The sequence below is a fragment of the Lampetra fluviatilis genome, unplaced genomic scaffold, assembly GCF_964198595.1.
Source record: "Lampetra fluviatilis unplaced genomic scaffold, kcLamFluv1.1 SCAFFOLD_354, whole genome shotgun sequence".
NCBI classification, from domain to species: Eukaryota; Metazoa; Chordata; class Hyperoartia; order Petromyzontiformes; family Petromyzontidae; genus Lampetra; species Lampetra fluviatilis.
The window spans coordinates 7,025-22,500 of record NW_027620917.1 but is presented as its reverse complement, the minus strand read 5'-3'; the positions used below and the strand labels follow the sequence as shown (position 1 = coordinate 22,500).

The 15,476-nt window shown below is 58.3% G+C and overlaps 2 protein-coding genes across 2 annotated transcripts in view; both read left to right on the top strand.

Annotated features, from left to right (window-relative positions):
• The window catches only part of LOC144954540 (derlin-2-like), a 21,090-nt gene extending 18,655 nt beyond the window's left edge, over window positions 1-2,435 (top strand). The window contains exon 7 of the mRNA XM_078885011.1: window positions 1-2,435. This exon is cut by the window's left edge and continues 80 nt beyond it. Within this exon, the coding sequence (XP_078741137.1) occupies window positions 1-92 (92 nt within the window). The 3' untranslated portion in view covers window positions 93-2,435.
• A 2,504-nt stretch (window positions 2,436-4,939) lies between these two features.
• LOC144954539 (lysine-specific demethylase 2A-like) lies at window positions 4,940-14,593 on the top strand. The gene is made up of 7 exons (XM_078885010.1): window positions 4,940-5,200; window positions 7,377-7,515; window positions 9,441-9,520; window positions 10,678-10,724; window positions 11,569-11,747; window positions 12,209-12,316; window positions 14,570-14,593. Exons 2-7 carry the CDS (start codon window positions 7,399-7,401, stop codon window positions 14,591-14,593), a joined length of 555 nt encoding a protein of 184 aa, XP_078741136.1. The 5' UTR covers window positions 4,940-5,200; window positions 7,377-7,398.
• Window positions 14,594-15,476: the final 883 nt, after the last annotated feature.

Below are 15,476 nucleotides of genomic sequence, written 5' to 3'. Positions count from 1 at the left end.
GGGGTGGGGGGGCGGCACAGCCCCCCCCTCCCGCCGGGGCCCCCAACGGGGCAGGGCGGCCAGGCGACGGGGAGGAGAACGGCGGGGCCTAGGCCTCGCCTAGCAGGGCCTAGGCTTCGCCTAGCGGGGCCTAGGCCTCGCCTAGTGGGGCCTAGGCCTCGCCTAGCAGGGCCTAGGCCTCGCCTAGCAGGGCCTAAGGCTTCGCCTAGCGGGGCCTAGGCCTCGCCTAGCGGGGCCTAAGGCTTCGCCTAGCGGGGCCTAAGGCTTCGCCTAGCAGGGCCTAGGCCTCGCCTAGCAGGGCCTAAGGCTTCGCCTAGCGGGGCCTAAGGCTTCGCCTGGCTGGGCTAAAGCCTCGCCTGGCGGACCTAGGCCTCGCCTAGCAGGGCCTAGGCTTCGCCTAGCGGGCCTAGGCCTCGCCTAGCGGGCCTAGGCCTCGCCTAGCGGGCCTAGGCCTCGCCTGGCGGGGCCTAGGCGTCGCCTGGCGGGGCCTAGGCGTCGCCTAGCGGGGCTAGGCCTCGCCTAGCGGGGCTAGGCCTCTCGCAGACATGGTTGGCGACAAAGACGGCGACATCTTAACATCGTCAACAACAACAACACCGTCGTCAACATCAACATTGTCAACAACATCAATATTGACAACATCGTCAACAACGACAACAACATGAACACCATCAGCATTGACAACAACATCAACACCGTCAACATCGTCAACAACATCAACATCGTCAACAACATCAACATCGTCAACAACATCAACATTGTCAACAACATCGTCAACAACATCAACATTGTCAACAACATCGTCAACAACATCAACATCGTCAACAACATCAACATCGTCAACAACATCAACATTGTCAACAACAACAACATTGTCAACAACAACAACATCGTCAACAACGACAAAATCAACGCCAGCAACATCACTGCCATCAACATCGTCAACAACAACATTACCATCACCACCATCAATACCATCAACATCGTCAACAACAACATCACCATCAACACCATCAACACCGTCAACATCGTCAACAACAACATCACCACCATCAATACCATCAACATCGTCAACAACAACATCACCACCATCAATACCATCAACATCGTCAACAACAACATCACCATCAACAACAACATCACCATCACCACCATCAACACCATCAACATCGTCAACATCACCACCACCACCACTGTTGACCCTCACGGGGTGTGTACAAATAGACAACGGTTCGGGCAACAACCCTCTTCCATGGCACTGTGGGGGAGGGAGGGGGTGGTTAGCACCAGCTGATTGGGTCGTCAGCTGGGTCAGCTGAGACCTGAATAATATCTTACACCGCCATCATCACAACCACAAGCTGGAGTTGAACTCTCACTTCTGAACTCCGCTGGGTCAGCTGTGACCTGCTGAGTCTGACACCACCACCACCACCATCATCACAACAACCACAAGCTGGAGTTGAACTCTCACTTCCGAACTCCGCTGGGTCAGCTGTGTCCTACTGAGTCTGACACCACCACCACCACCATCATCATCACAACCACAAGCTGGAGTTGAACTCTCACTTCTGAACTCCGCTGAAGAGGGGGAGAGACTGCGTGGAGAGTGGCTCTGTTACCACAACCACCACAACAACGACAGCTGCCACTACCACCACAACAACCACCACAACAACCACCACAACAACCACCACAACCACCACAACCACTAGCACCGTGCCGCGAGTGGGTTTGGTGATTCTCTGCGTGGCCGGGACGCCCCCCAATGCCCTCGACCATTAGGGCTGAGCGGACCTAGGGGAGAGACGGGGCACTTTGAACGCTGAGGTGTGCGTGCGTCTGTACGTGCGCGTGTGAGCGTGCGTGTGTAGACGCGTGTGTGTAGACGCGTGTGTGTAGACGCTTGTGTGTGTGTGTAGACGCGTGTGTGTGTGTACGCATGTACGTGTGTGTGTACGCATGTACGTGTGTGTGCGTGTACGTACGTGAGTGTGCGTGCGCGGGTGGGTTGATAAATATTTGGAATTTCGTGACGTTTTCGATTCTTTTTTTAAAAAGATAATTTCATTGGTGATGGTGGTGATGATGGTGGTGGTGATGATGGTGGTGATATAACCTCCTGTCACAGGTGCTGGCTAAAGTGGCCCCTCGGGACAGAGTCATCTTGTTGGGTGACTTTAATGCCCGAGTTGGTCATGATGCTGGCACCTGGTCTGGAGTGATTGGAAGGCATCGGCCAGATCAGCTCAATAATAACGGTAGGAGGCTGCTAGATTTTTGTGCAGCCCATGGGCTTGTGATTACCAACACGCTGTTCCGGCATCGGCGCATCCACACAACATCATGGATGCATGCCGGGTCCAAGCAAGAACATCTGCTGGACTACATAGTGACAGACCAGCGGATGCGAGCCCATGTCCTTGACACCAGGACCTACCGTGGAGCTGATCTGCCCTCTGACCATCGACTTGTCATCTGTAAGATGCGGATGCCATTCTTCCACTCCGGTGGTGGGTGTACACCCAGGACCCCATTCAACCCCTGAGTGGCATGGTCTCAGCTGATGAAAGTTGCAAGCGAGAATTTCATCATCGCTTGCGGCTGGGGTTGGCATCGTCCCCCACTCCTGATGTCGAGGGTAAATGGGCGAGGTTTAGGACTTTGACTCATGCAGCTGCAATGGCTGCTTTGGGTATGCGGTCCAGACCTCCCCAGAGACCCTGGCTGACAGAGGAGGTGTTCAGGATGGCTGAGAAAAAGCGACAGGCCCACTCATCGGCTACAGCATCCCACGTCAGAGAATGAGGAGGCTTACCGCAGCCTTCGCTCGGAGGTTCGGAGAGCCGTGAGGCGCTGCAAGGATGGGTGGTGGTCGCGGGTTGCTGAGGAGATGGGAGTCTGCCTCAGTGGCCTGCGATCACAAATCACTCTAATTCCATCAAAAAAGTAACTTTCAGCGCCACACCTATTACCATCCTTAAGGGAAAGAACGGTGATCCAATCTCCGAGCCCCAGGAACAGGTTCGCAGATTTGCAGAGCATTTTTGTGAGGTCCTGGGGAAAATAAATTCTCTCAGCCTGCTAAACATCGTGGGGCAAAGTGGGGATGACCCTGCCGAGGCTGCGGTGCCTCAAATATTGGAGGAAGAGGTCACCCCCTGTGAGTGGCTGGCTGAGGTGCCATCTGTTGAGGAAGTACTGAGGGCGATCCGGAGTCTGAGACCAGGAAAGGCACCGGGCAGAGATGATCTCCCAAGCGAAATGCTGAGGGAGGGTGGCGTTTGTGCACAGACTGCCCTACATGACATCATAGCAACAGTCTGGACCGCTGGATGGGTTCCGCAGGATTGGAAGGATGACCTCCTGGGCAGTTGGAGGCAGTCGCCCTCCAACAACAACGGAGGGCGGAGGAGCGACGCTCACAACAACGAGCGGAGTGCCGGGTGGCTAAAGCACAGCAAGTTGGCAAAGTAAGGGGCACAGGTGGCGCATCAGCCAGTCATCTCGGTCAGTAGACCCATGGCACCTGCTGGGTCTGTCCCGTGACCTCCTCCTGCACCTAGCCTGGCACAGCAGTCAACCCATGGCACCTGCTGGGTCTGTCCCGTGACCTAGTGCACCTAGCCTGGCACAGCAGTCAACCCATGGCACCTGCAGGGTCTGTCCCGTGACCTCGTGCACCTAGCCTGGCACAGCAGTCAACCCGTGGCACCTGCAGGGTCTGTCCCGTGACCTCGTGCACCTAGCCTGGCACAGTTGATGGGTGACCTCATGTCTGCACGATTTCGCCTGCGATTATTGCGTGACGTCACGAGGCACGCTTAAGTATGCGTGACGTCATCTCGCACCTTCGGGCAGCGTCTGCACGGTCCGCGCAGGTGAAGTGACGGCGTATCGTGACGTCACTAAATGACGTCACGCGATTTTGGACGATGTTTTACCCCCCTCGTCACGTGGGGTCACAAGAAGTCAGACCCCCCCCCTCAAATATGACGTCACGAAGCCCTGCCCCCCCCACCCCCCAAAGAAAAAATAAAACATCCTTCAAATCGCGGTAAACTATTGTCATTGCAGTGCGTATTTAATGTGGCGCTGCACTCTGATGTTGTAGGAGAAAACATTTATTATAAAGTCTATTTAATTATTAAAAAGTCTATTTAATTAAGTAGAAACGTGTCGTCTACATTTATTTAATGTTTCGCATTTTGATGTGACGTCACATTTCGCAACCCCCCCCCTCCCCTCGTCACACATCGTCACAAATGTCTGACCCCCCCTCCCCTAGGTGCATGACGTCATTTATGTACGGCCCATTACGTGACGTCATTACGCACGTCTTGAGAGGTGACGTCACGTTGTACAGTAGCATTTAGTGACGCCATCCAGCAGCGATGTAACTTTACTGACGTCATCGTGTCGTTACGTGACCCGGGTCACGCGCGCCAACTCCCGTAAAGCTGTCGACGTCACGACGTACTGCTCGGTGACGTCACCGCGCATGGAACGTAGTCCTACGCGATGACGTCACGACGCATTTACGTGACCGCGGGAACCTCACGGGGTGACGTCATCGGGCACTGGTGACGTCACGACGTATCGTTACGTGACCCCGAGCACGCACCCAAACCCTGAACCCGGTGACGTCACCACGCCACACTCCGCGGTGACGTCACCACTTAACCCCTTGCGGGTAGGGAGCGGGCAACGTCATCACGCAGAGCTTGCGTGGTGACGTCACCCGGCACCGAACGCAATCCGCGCACGGCGACCACTTCCGTGTGACGTCACCGCGCACGGCGATCACCTCCGGGTGACGTCACCGCGCACGGCGACCACTTCCGTGTGACGTCACCGCGCACGGCGATCACCTCCGGGTGACGTCACCGCGCACGACGACCACCTCCGGGTGACTCACGTCAGCGCGCCGTGTGTCGTGACGTCAGCGCGCAGGCGGGAGGAAGATGGCGGCGTGGGGCTGAGGGTGCCTGTAGCGATTCGCGCCATCGCGGGCAGACAGCCGCGAGGAGAGACGAGGGGCAGACGAACAGGAGGTGGACACCACCACGAGGTGGACACGAGCAGGAGGTGGACGCGAGCAGGAGCGAGCGAGCGTCGCCCGAGAGACGCGATCATGGAGGCCGCCGATACCACCACCACCACCACAACCACCACCACCACGCGCTCCGGGCGCAGACTGGTGAGGAGACTCCTCCTCTACCTCCTCGACCACAACCACCACAACTATCTCCACCACTACCACAACTACACAACCACCACAACTACCACAACCACCACTACCACCACTACCTCCACCACAACTACCACAACCACCACTACCACCACTACCTCCACCCCAACTACCACAACCACCATAACCACCACTACCTCCACCACAACTACCACAACCACCATAACCACCACTACCACAACCACCATTACCTCAAATACAACCACCACAACCACTACCTCCACCACTACTTCCAACACCACTACCACAACCACCACTACCTCCACCACAACCATAACCACCACTACCACAACCACCACTACCACAACCACTATTACCTCAAATACCACCACCACTACCTCCACCACCACAACCTCCACTACCACCGCAACCACCACTACCTCCACCACAACCACCACTACCTCCACTACCACAACCACCACCACAACCACCACTACCTCCACAACCACCACTACCTCCACTACCACAACCACCACTACCTCCACCACAACCACCACTACCTCCACTACCACAACCACCACCACAACCACCACTACCTCCACAACCACCACTACCTCCACTACTACAACCACCACTACCTCCACCACAACCACCACTACCTCCACTACCACAACCACCACCACAACCACCACTACCTCCACAACCACCACTACCTCCACTACCACAACCACCACTACCTCCACCACAACCACCACTACCTCCACTACCACAACCACCACCACAACCACCCCACTACCTCCACTATCACAACCACCACTACCTCCACCACAACCACCACTACCTCCACTACCACAACCACCACCACAACCACCACTACCTCCACAACCACCACTACCTCCACTACCACAACCACCACTACCTCCACCACCACAACTACCACAACCTCCACAACCACCGCAACCACCACTACCTCCACTACCACAACCACCACTACCACAACCACCACTACTTCCACTATCACAACCACCACTACCTCCACCACCACAACTACCACAACCACCACTACCACAACCACCACTACCTCCACTACCACAACCACCACTACCACAACCACCACTACCTCCACTATCACAACCACCACTACCTCCACCACCACAACTACCACAACCTCCACAACCACCGCAACCACCACTACCTCCACTACCACAACCACCACTACCACAACCACCACTACTTCCACCTCCACTTCCACTACCGCCACCACCACAATCACCACTACCTCCACTACCACCACAACCACCACAGCAACCACTACCTCCACTACCAAAATACTAAGATCCCCCGTATAGCCTACAGACTGTAGGGGCAAGTGCTGTTAGCGAGTAGCACCTATGAAGGCCGGCACGGCACACGAGGGGGTGGGTGGCCAGCACCACGCCCGACCGCCTTTGTCTCCCTAGGGGCGATGTTTACACACCGCACCAGGTACTCATTTAAGGCTGAGTCGACCTAGGGGAGGCCAGGACCGGTTCAGATAATCGTCACTGGTGTTAGCCGTGAGCGGGAATCGAACCCGGGTCGCCACCACCACAACCACCACAACCTCCACTACCACTACCACCACCACAACCACCACAACCACCACTACCCCCAATACCACAACCACCACAACCACCACAACCACCACAACAGCGACTACCTCCACTCCCACCACCACAACCACCACTACCCCCAATACCACAACCACCACAACCACCACAACCACCACAACAGCGACTACCTCCACTCCCACCACCACAACCACCACTACCCCCAATACCACAACCACCACAACCACCACAACCACCACTACCCCCAATACCACAACCACCACAACCACCACAACCACCACAGCAGCCACTACCTCCACGTGGTACTGCCCTCCCTGGTCACGTGGTACTGCCCCCCCCCCCCCCCGAGTCACGTGGGGGGCTGCCCCGAGATTTACACAAATCGATAAATGGCGGGAAACCTCCAGAGTGTGGGGCACACATCACCCGTCGTTGCTATGACAACTACGCTCGTGTGTGTGTCTCCATAGAGATCTGTGATGCCCCGTCGCTATGACGACTGCGTGTGTCTCTGTAGCGATAGGTGATGCCTCGTCGTTGCTATGACGACCACGCTCATGTTCCTGTCTCCATAGCGATCGGTGATGCCCCGTCGCTATGACGACGGGGACGTCTCGGACGACGAGATCGAGGGCAAGCGGAGCTTCGACCTGGAGGAGAAGCTGCGGAGTTCTCGCTACGACGCCGGCTTCGTCCGCAGCATGCACGGAGCAGGTGGGGGGAGACACGGGGGACAGGGGGGAGACACGGGGAGAAACGGGGGGGGAGACACGGGGGGGGAGACACGGGGGAGACACGGGGGGAGTTCTCGCTACGACGCCGGCTTCGTCCGCAGCATGCACGGAGCAGGTGGGGGGAGACACGGGGGACAGGGTGGAGACACGGGGAGAAACGGGGGGGGAGACACGGGGGGGGGAGACACGGGGGAGACGGATGGAGACACGAGGAGACACGGGGGGAGAGAGAGACACGGTGGGAGAGGGAGACACGGGGGGGAGACACGGGGGGAGTTCTCGCTACGACGCCGGCTTCGTCCGCAGCATGCACGGAGCAGGTGGGGGGAGACACGGGGGGGGAGACACGGGGGGGAGACACGGGGGAGAGACACGGGGGAGAGACACGGGGAGACAGGGGGAGACACGGGGGGGAGACACGGGGGGGAGACACGGGGGGGAGACACGGGGACAGGGGGAGACAGGGGGACGGGGGAGACACGGGGGGGAGACACGGGGGGAGAGAGAGACAGGGGAGAGACACGGGGGAGACACGGGGGGAGTTCTCGCTACGACGCCGGCTTCGTCCGCAGCATGCACGGAGCAGGTAGGGAGAGACACGGGGGACAGGGGGGAGACACGGGGACAGGGGAGACACGGGGGGGGAGACACGGGGGGGGGAGACACGGGGGGGGAGACACGGGGGGGGACACGGGGGGAGACACGGGGGGAGACACGAGGAGACACGGGGGGAGAGACACGGGGGGGGAAGACACGGGGGGGGGAGACACGGGGGAGACGGGGGGAGACACGAGGAGACACGGGGGGAGAGAGAGACACGGTGGGAGAGGGAGACACGGGTGGGAGACACGGGGGGAGTTCTCGCTACGACGCCGGCTTCGTCCGCAGCATGCACGGAGCAGGTGGGGGGAGACACGGGGGGGAGACACGGGGGGGAGACACGGGGGGGAGACACGGGGAGACACGGGGGGAGAGGGGGAGACACGGGGGAGAGACACGGGGAGACAGGGGGAGACACGGGGGGGAGACACGGTGGGAGAGAGAGACAGGGGAGAGACACGGGGGAGACACGGGGGGGGAGACACGGGGGGGGAGACACGGGGGGGGGGAGACACGGGGGGGAGACACGGGGGGGGAGACACGGGGGGGGAGACACGGGGGGGGACACGGGGGGGAGACACGGGGGAGACACGAGGAGACACGGGGGGAGAGACACGGGGGGGGAGACACGGGGGGGGAGACACGGGGGAGACGGGGGGAGACACGAGGAGACACGGGGGGAGAGAGAGACACGGTGGGAGAGGGAGACACGGGGGGGAGACACGGGGGGAGTTCTCGCTACGACGCCGGCTTCGTCCGCAGCATGCACGGAGCAGGTGGGGGGAGACACGGGGGGGGAGACACGGGGGGGAGACACGGGGGGGAGACACGGGGGGGAGACACGGGGGGGAGACACGGGGGGGGAGACACGGGGGGGAGACACGGGGGGGAGACATGGGGAGACACGGGGACAGGGAGACGGGGAGACACGGGGGGGGAGACACGGGGGGACACGGGGAGAGAGAGAGACAGGGGAGAGACACGGAGGGAGACACGGGGGGAGAGACACGGGGGGTGGGAGGATCAGAGACACGGGGGGGGAGACACGGGGGGGGACACGGGGAGACACGGGGGAGACACGGTACGTGTCTGTGTGCCACAGCGCCGGCAGCCTTCATAGGCGCTGCTGCTACTCGCTACTAACAGCACTTGCCCCTGCAGCCCTGTTTGAGGCTACCTGGGGGATCTTTGTCTGTGTGTCTAGGTGCTGCTACTCGCCACTAACAGCACTTGCCCCTGCAGCGTGTAGAGGCTACCTGGGTGAGCAGCTTTGCCTGTGCCTGTGCGTGTGCGTGTGTGGCGCAGACTTCTCGTACCGCTACGTGCAGGAGGAGGGGGCTGCGCACGCCGCTGGTCTTCACCAAGACGGACGGCCTCGACATGAAGTGAGCTGCTGCTGCTGCTGCTGGTGGTGGTGGTGGTTGTTGTTGACGTGGTGGTGGTGGGGGTGCTGGTGGTGTCACGTGGTGGTGGTGGTGGTGGTTGTGGTGGTGGTGGTGGTGGTGGAGGAGGAGGTGGTGGTGGTTGAGGTTGTGGTGGTGGAGGTGGTGGTGGTGGGGGTGGTGGTGGTGGTTGTTGTTGTTGACGTGGTGGTGGTGGTGGTGGGTGGTTGAGGTGGTGGTGGTGGTTGTGGTGGTTGAGGTGGGGGTGGTTGAGGTGGTGGTGGTGGTGGTGGTGGTGGTGGTGGTTGTGGTGGTGGTGGTGGTGGTGGGGGTGGTTGAGGTTGTGGTGGTGGTGGTGGTGGGGGGTGGTTGAGGTGGGGGTGGTGGAGGTGGTGGTGGTGGTTGAGGTTGTGGTGGTGGTGGTGGGGGGTGCAGTGCGAGAGAGCAGCAGGAGGGGGGGGGGGTGAAGCGTGTGTGGTCGCAGGGAGCGAGATGGAACAGATGGAGATTAGTCACGGGGAGAGGGGAGCGAGTTTCACAGCCAATCTGTGGGTGATCCACCAACCTCCCCGTGTCTCTCCCCCCGTGTCTCTCCCCCCGTGTCTCTCCCCCCCGTGTCTCTCCCCCCCCGTCTCCCCCCGTGTCTCTCCCCCCCGTGTCTCTCCCCCCGTGTCTCTCCCCCCGTGTCTCTCCCCCCGTGTCTCTCCCCCCGTGTCTCTCCCCCCGTGTCTCTCCCCCCGTGTCTCTCTCCCCGTGTCTCTCCCCCCGTGTCTCTCCCCCCGTGTCTCTCTCCCCGTGTCTCTCCCCCCGTGTCTCTCCCCCCGTGTCTCTCCCCCCGTGTCTCTCCCCGTGTCTCCGTGTCTCCCCGGGTCTCTCCCCGTGTCTCTCCCCCCGTGTCTCTCCCCGTGTCTCTCCCCGTGTCTCTCCCCGTGTCTCCCCCCCGTGTCTCTCCCCCCGTGTCTCTCCCCTCTCCCTGTGTCTCTCCCCCCGTGTCTCTCCCCGTGTCTCTCCCCGTGTGTCTCCCCCCGTGTCTCTCCCCGTGTCTCTCCCCTCTCCCCGTGTCTCTCCCCCCCTTCCTCCGTGTGTCTCCCCGTGTCTCTCCCCGTGTCTCTCCCCGTGTGTCTCCCCCCATGCGTCTCCGTGTGTCTCCGTTGTTGCAGAATGCCTGGGAAGGATTTCAGTGTCAACGATGTCAAGATGTACGTGGGTAAGTCACTGCGTGTGTGTCACTGTGTGTGTGTCACTGCGTGTGTGTGTCTGTGTGTGTCACTGTGTGTGTGTCACTGTGTGTGTGTCACTGTGTGTGTCTGTGTTTCACTGTGTGTGTGTCACTGTGTGTGTGTCACTGTGTGTGTGTCACTGTGTCACTGTGTGTGTGTGTCACTGTGTGTGTGTGTCACTGTGTGTGTGTCACTGTGTGTGTGTCACTGTGTGTGTGTGTCACTGTGTGTGTGTGTGTGTCACTGTGTGTCACTGTGTGTGTGTGTCACTGTGTGTGTCACTGTGTGTGTCACTGCGTGTGTGTGTCACTGCGTGTGTGTGTCACTGTGTGTGTGTCACTGTGTGTGTGTCACTGTGTGTGTGTCACTGTGTCACTGTGTGTGTGTGTCACTGTGTGTGTGTCACTGTGTCACTGTGTGTGTGTCACTGCGTGTGTGTGTCCTGTGTGTGTCACTGTGTGTGTGTCACTGTGTGTGTGTCACTGTGTGTGTGTCACTGTGTCACTGTGTGTGTGTGTCACTGTGTGTGTGTCACTGTGTCACTGTGTGTGTGTCACTGCGTGTGTGTGTCTGTGTGTGTCACTGTGTGTGTGTCACTGTGTGTGTCACTGTGTGTGTCACTGTGTGTGTGTGTCACTGTGTGTGTCACTGTGTGTGTGTGTCACTGTGTGTGTCACTGTGTGTGTCACTGTGTGTGTGTGTCACTGTGTGTGTCACTGTGTGCGTGTCACTGTGTGTGTCACTGTGTGTGTGTGTCACTGTGTGTGTGTGTCACTGTGTGTGTGTGTCACTGTGTGTGTGTGTCACTGTGTGTGTCACTGTGTGAGCCAGGCAGTCGCCGCATGGTGGACGTGATGGACGTGACGACTCAGAAGGGCATCGAGATGACGATGAGCCAGTGGGCGCGTTACTACGACACGCCAGCCGCCCAGCGGGGCAAACTCTACAACGTCATCTCACTGGAGTTCAGCCACACTCGCCTGGAGAGCCTGGTGCAACGCCCTGCCGTGGTGAGTGAGTGGTGAGTGGTGGTGAGTGGGTGGGTGAGTGGGTGGGTGAGTGGGTGGTGAGTGGGTGGTGAGTGGGTGGTGAGTGGGTGGTGAGTGGGGCAAACTCTACAACGTCATCTCACTGGAGTTCAGCCACACTCGCCTGGAGACCCTGGTGCAACGCCCTGCCGTGGTGAGTGGTGGTGAGTGGGTGGTGAGTGGGTGGGTGAGTGGGTGGTGAGTGGTGGGTGGGTGAGTGGGTGGTGAGTGGTGAGTGAGTGGGTGAGTGGGTGGGTGATTGAGTGGGTGGGTGGGCGAAGTGAGTGAGTGGGTGGTGAGTGGGTGGTGAGTGGGTGAGTGAGTGAGTGAGTGGTGAGTGAGTGGTGAGTGAATGGTGAGTGAGTGGTGAATGATTCAACTCCTCTCCCCCACCCCTCCACCCCACCCCTCCCCCCTCCCCCCGCTGTGTGTGGTGGATGCAGGTGGAGCAGGTGGACTGGGTGGACACGATGTGGCCACGGCACCTCAAGCAGAAGCAGAGAAGAGTCGACCAACGTCATCGCACAGATGAAGTACCCCAAAGTGCAGAAGTGTGTGTCACACACACACACACCTACACACACACACAGTCACACACAGTCACACACACACACAGACACACACACACAGTGTCACACACACACTCACACATACACACAGTCACACACACACACTGTGTCACACACACACAGACTCACTGTGTCACTCACACACATATAGACACACACACACCTACACACAGTCACACTCACACACAGACACACACACACACAGTGTCACACACACCACACACAGTGTCACACACACACACACCTACACACAGTCATACACACAGTCACACACACACAGTCACTGTGTCACTCACACTGTGTCACACTCACACACAGTGACACACACACAGTACCACACACACACACACACAACGTCATCGCGCAGATGAAGTACCCCAAAGTGCAGAAGTGTGTGTCACATACACACACACACAGATAGACACACACACAGTCACACACAGTCACACACACACAGACACACACACAGTGACACAGACAGACACACACACATAGACACACACACACACAGTGACACAGACAGACACACACACAGACACACACACAGATAGACACACACACAGTCACACACAGATAGACACACACACACAGTCACACACAGACACACACAGTGACACAACAACAACACAACAACCGCCATTCGCCACTAAGTGGCGGGTGACGTCACCACGACGCTTGTGCCAGGCCATGTGCACCCTGAGGCCACGTGAAGTGTCGAACGCCCGCTGGCAGGAGGTCACGGGGCAGACCCAGGTGCCACGGGTCGACTGACCGAGATGACCGAGATGACTGGCTGATGCACCACCTGTGCCCCCTACTGTACCAACTTGCTGTGCTTTAGCCACCCGGCGCTCCGCTCGTTGTTGTGAGCGTCGCTCCTCCGCCCTCCGTTGTTGTTGGAGGGCGACTGCCTCCAACTGCCCAGTAGCGTCCTTCACGAGCCTCCTCCACTGAGGCCGATCTTGACACCGCTGGTACCAGTCATCGGCAAGTCCACTCAGCTCAGCGTCCTCCTGTACCACATCACTCCATCTCTTCTCTAGCCCGTGCCGCGCCCGTTTAGCCCCCTCGATCCGGCCGAACAAAAGCTGTTTAGGCATGCGGTGGCTGGGCATGCGGGCTACATGACCCAGCCAACGCAGCCTTGCCTTCCGGAGGAGCTCACTGATGGGACTTTGCCCAGATCTTTCAAGGACTTGTGAGCTCCTCACACAATCCAGCCTGGTTAAACCCACACACACACAGTCACACACAGACACACACAGTGACACAGACAGACACACAGACACAGTGACACAGACAGACACACACACATAGACACACACACACACAGTGACACAGACAGTCACACACACAGACACACACACACAGACACACACACACACAACAACAACACAACAACCGCCATTCGCCACTAAGTGGCGGTGACGTCACCACGACGCTTGTGCCAGGCCATGTGCACCTTGAGGTTACGTGAAGTGTCGAACGCCCGCTGGCAGGAGGTCACGGGGCAGACCCAGCAGGTGCCACGGGTCGACTGACCGAGATGACCGAGATGACTGGCTGATGCACCACCTGTGTCCCCTACTGTGCCAACTTGCTGCGCTTTAGCCACACACACACAGACACAGACACACACACACAGACAGACTGTGTGTGTGTGTGACTGTGTGTGTGTGACTGTGTGTGACTGTGTGTGACTGTGTGTGTGTGACTGTGTGTGACTGTGTGTGACTGTGTGTGTGACTGTGTGTGACTGTGTGTGACTGTGTGTGTGTGACTGTGTGTGTGTGTGTGACTGTGTGTGTGTGACTGTGTGTGTGTGACTGTGTGTGACTGTGTGTGTGTGTGACTGTGTGTGTGACTGTGTGTGACTGTGTGTGTGACTGTGTGTGACTGTGTGTGTGTGTGACTGTGTGTGACTGTGTGTGTGTGACTGTGTGTGTGACTGTGTGTGACTGTGTGTGTGTGACTGTGTGTGTGTGACTGTGTGTGTGTGACTGTGTGTGACTGTGTGTGTGTGACTGTGTGTGACTGTGTGTGTGTGTGACTGTGTGTGACTGTGTGTGTGTGTGACTGTGTGTGACTGTGTGTGTGTGTGACTGTGTGTGACTGTGTGTGTGTGTGACTGTGTGTGTGTGACTGTGTGTGACTGTGTGTGACTGTGTGTGTGTGACTGTGTGTGTGTGACTGTGTGTGTGTGTGACTGTGTGTGACTGTGTGTGTGTGTGACAGGTACTGCCTGATGAGTGTGTGTGACTGTGTGTGTGTGACTGTGTGTGTGTGTGACTGTGTGTGACTGTGTGTGTGTGTGACAGGTACTGCCTGATGAGTGTGCGTGGCTGTGTGTGTGTGTGTGAGACTGTATGTGACTGTGTGTGTGTGACTGTGTGTGACTGTGTGTGTGTGACTGTGTGTGTGTGACAGGTACTGCCTGATGAGTGTGCGTGGCTGTGTGTGTGTGTGACTGTGTGTGTGTGTGACTGTGTGTGTGTGTGACAGGTACTGCCTGATGAGTGTGCGTGGCTGTGTGTGTGTGTGACTGTGTGTGACTGTGTGTGTGTGTGTGTGTGACAGGTACTGCCTGATGAGTGTGCGTGGCTGTGTGTGTGTGACTGTGTGTGTGTGTGTGTGTGTGACAGGTACTGCCTGATGAGTGTGCGTGGCTGTGTGTGTGTGTGACTGTGTGTGTGTGTGACAGGTACTGCCTGATGAGTGTGCGTGGCTGTGTGTGTGTGTGACTGTGTGTGACTGTGTGTGTGTGTGTGTGACAGGTACTGCCTGATGAGTGTGCGTGGCTGTGTGTGTGTGACTGTGTGTGTGTGTGACTGTGTGTGTGTGTGTGTGACAGGTACTGCCTGATGAGTGTGCGTGGCTGTGTGTGTGTGTGACTGTGTGTGACTGTGTGTGTGTGTGACAGGTACTGCCTGATGAGTGTGCGTGGCTGTGTGTGTGTGTGACTGTGTGTGTGTGTGTGACTGTGTGTGTGTGTGTGTGACAGGTACTGCCTGATGAGTGTGCGTGGCTGTTTCACCGACTTCCACATCGACTTTGGGGGCACCTCAGTCTGGTACCACATCCTGCGTGGTGGCAAGGTAACCATGGCGACCGTGGTGGTGGTGGTGAGGGGGGTGGTGAGGGT

What these genes read in the sequence shown, in the direction of transcription:
- LOC144954539 (XM_078885010.1), top strand. Translation starts at nt 7,399, where the DNA reads ATGACGACGGGGACGTCTCGGACGACGAGATCGAGGGCAAGCGGAGCT. An exon ending in CCGCAGCATGCACGGAGCAG is followed by an intron (nt 7,516 to 9,440) that starts GTGGGGGGAGAC and finishes TGTGTGGCGCAG; the next exon opens with ACTTCTCGTACCGCTACGTG. An exon ending in AAGTACCCCAAAGTGCAGAA is followed by an intron (nt 12,317 to 14,569) that starts GTGTGTGTCACA and finishes TGTGTGTGACAG; the next exon opens with GTACTGCCTGATGAGTGTGT.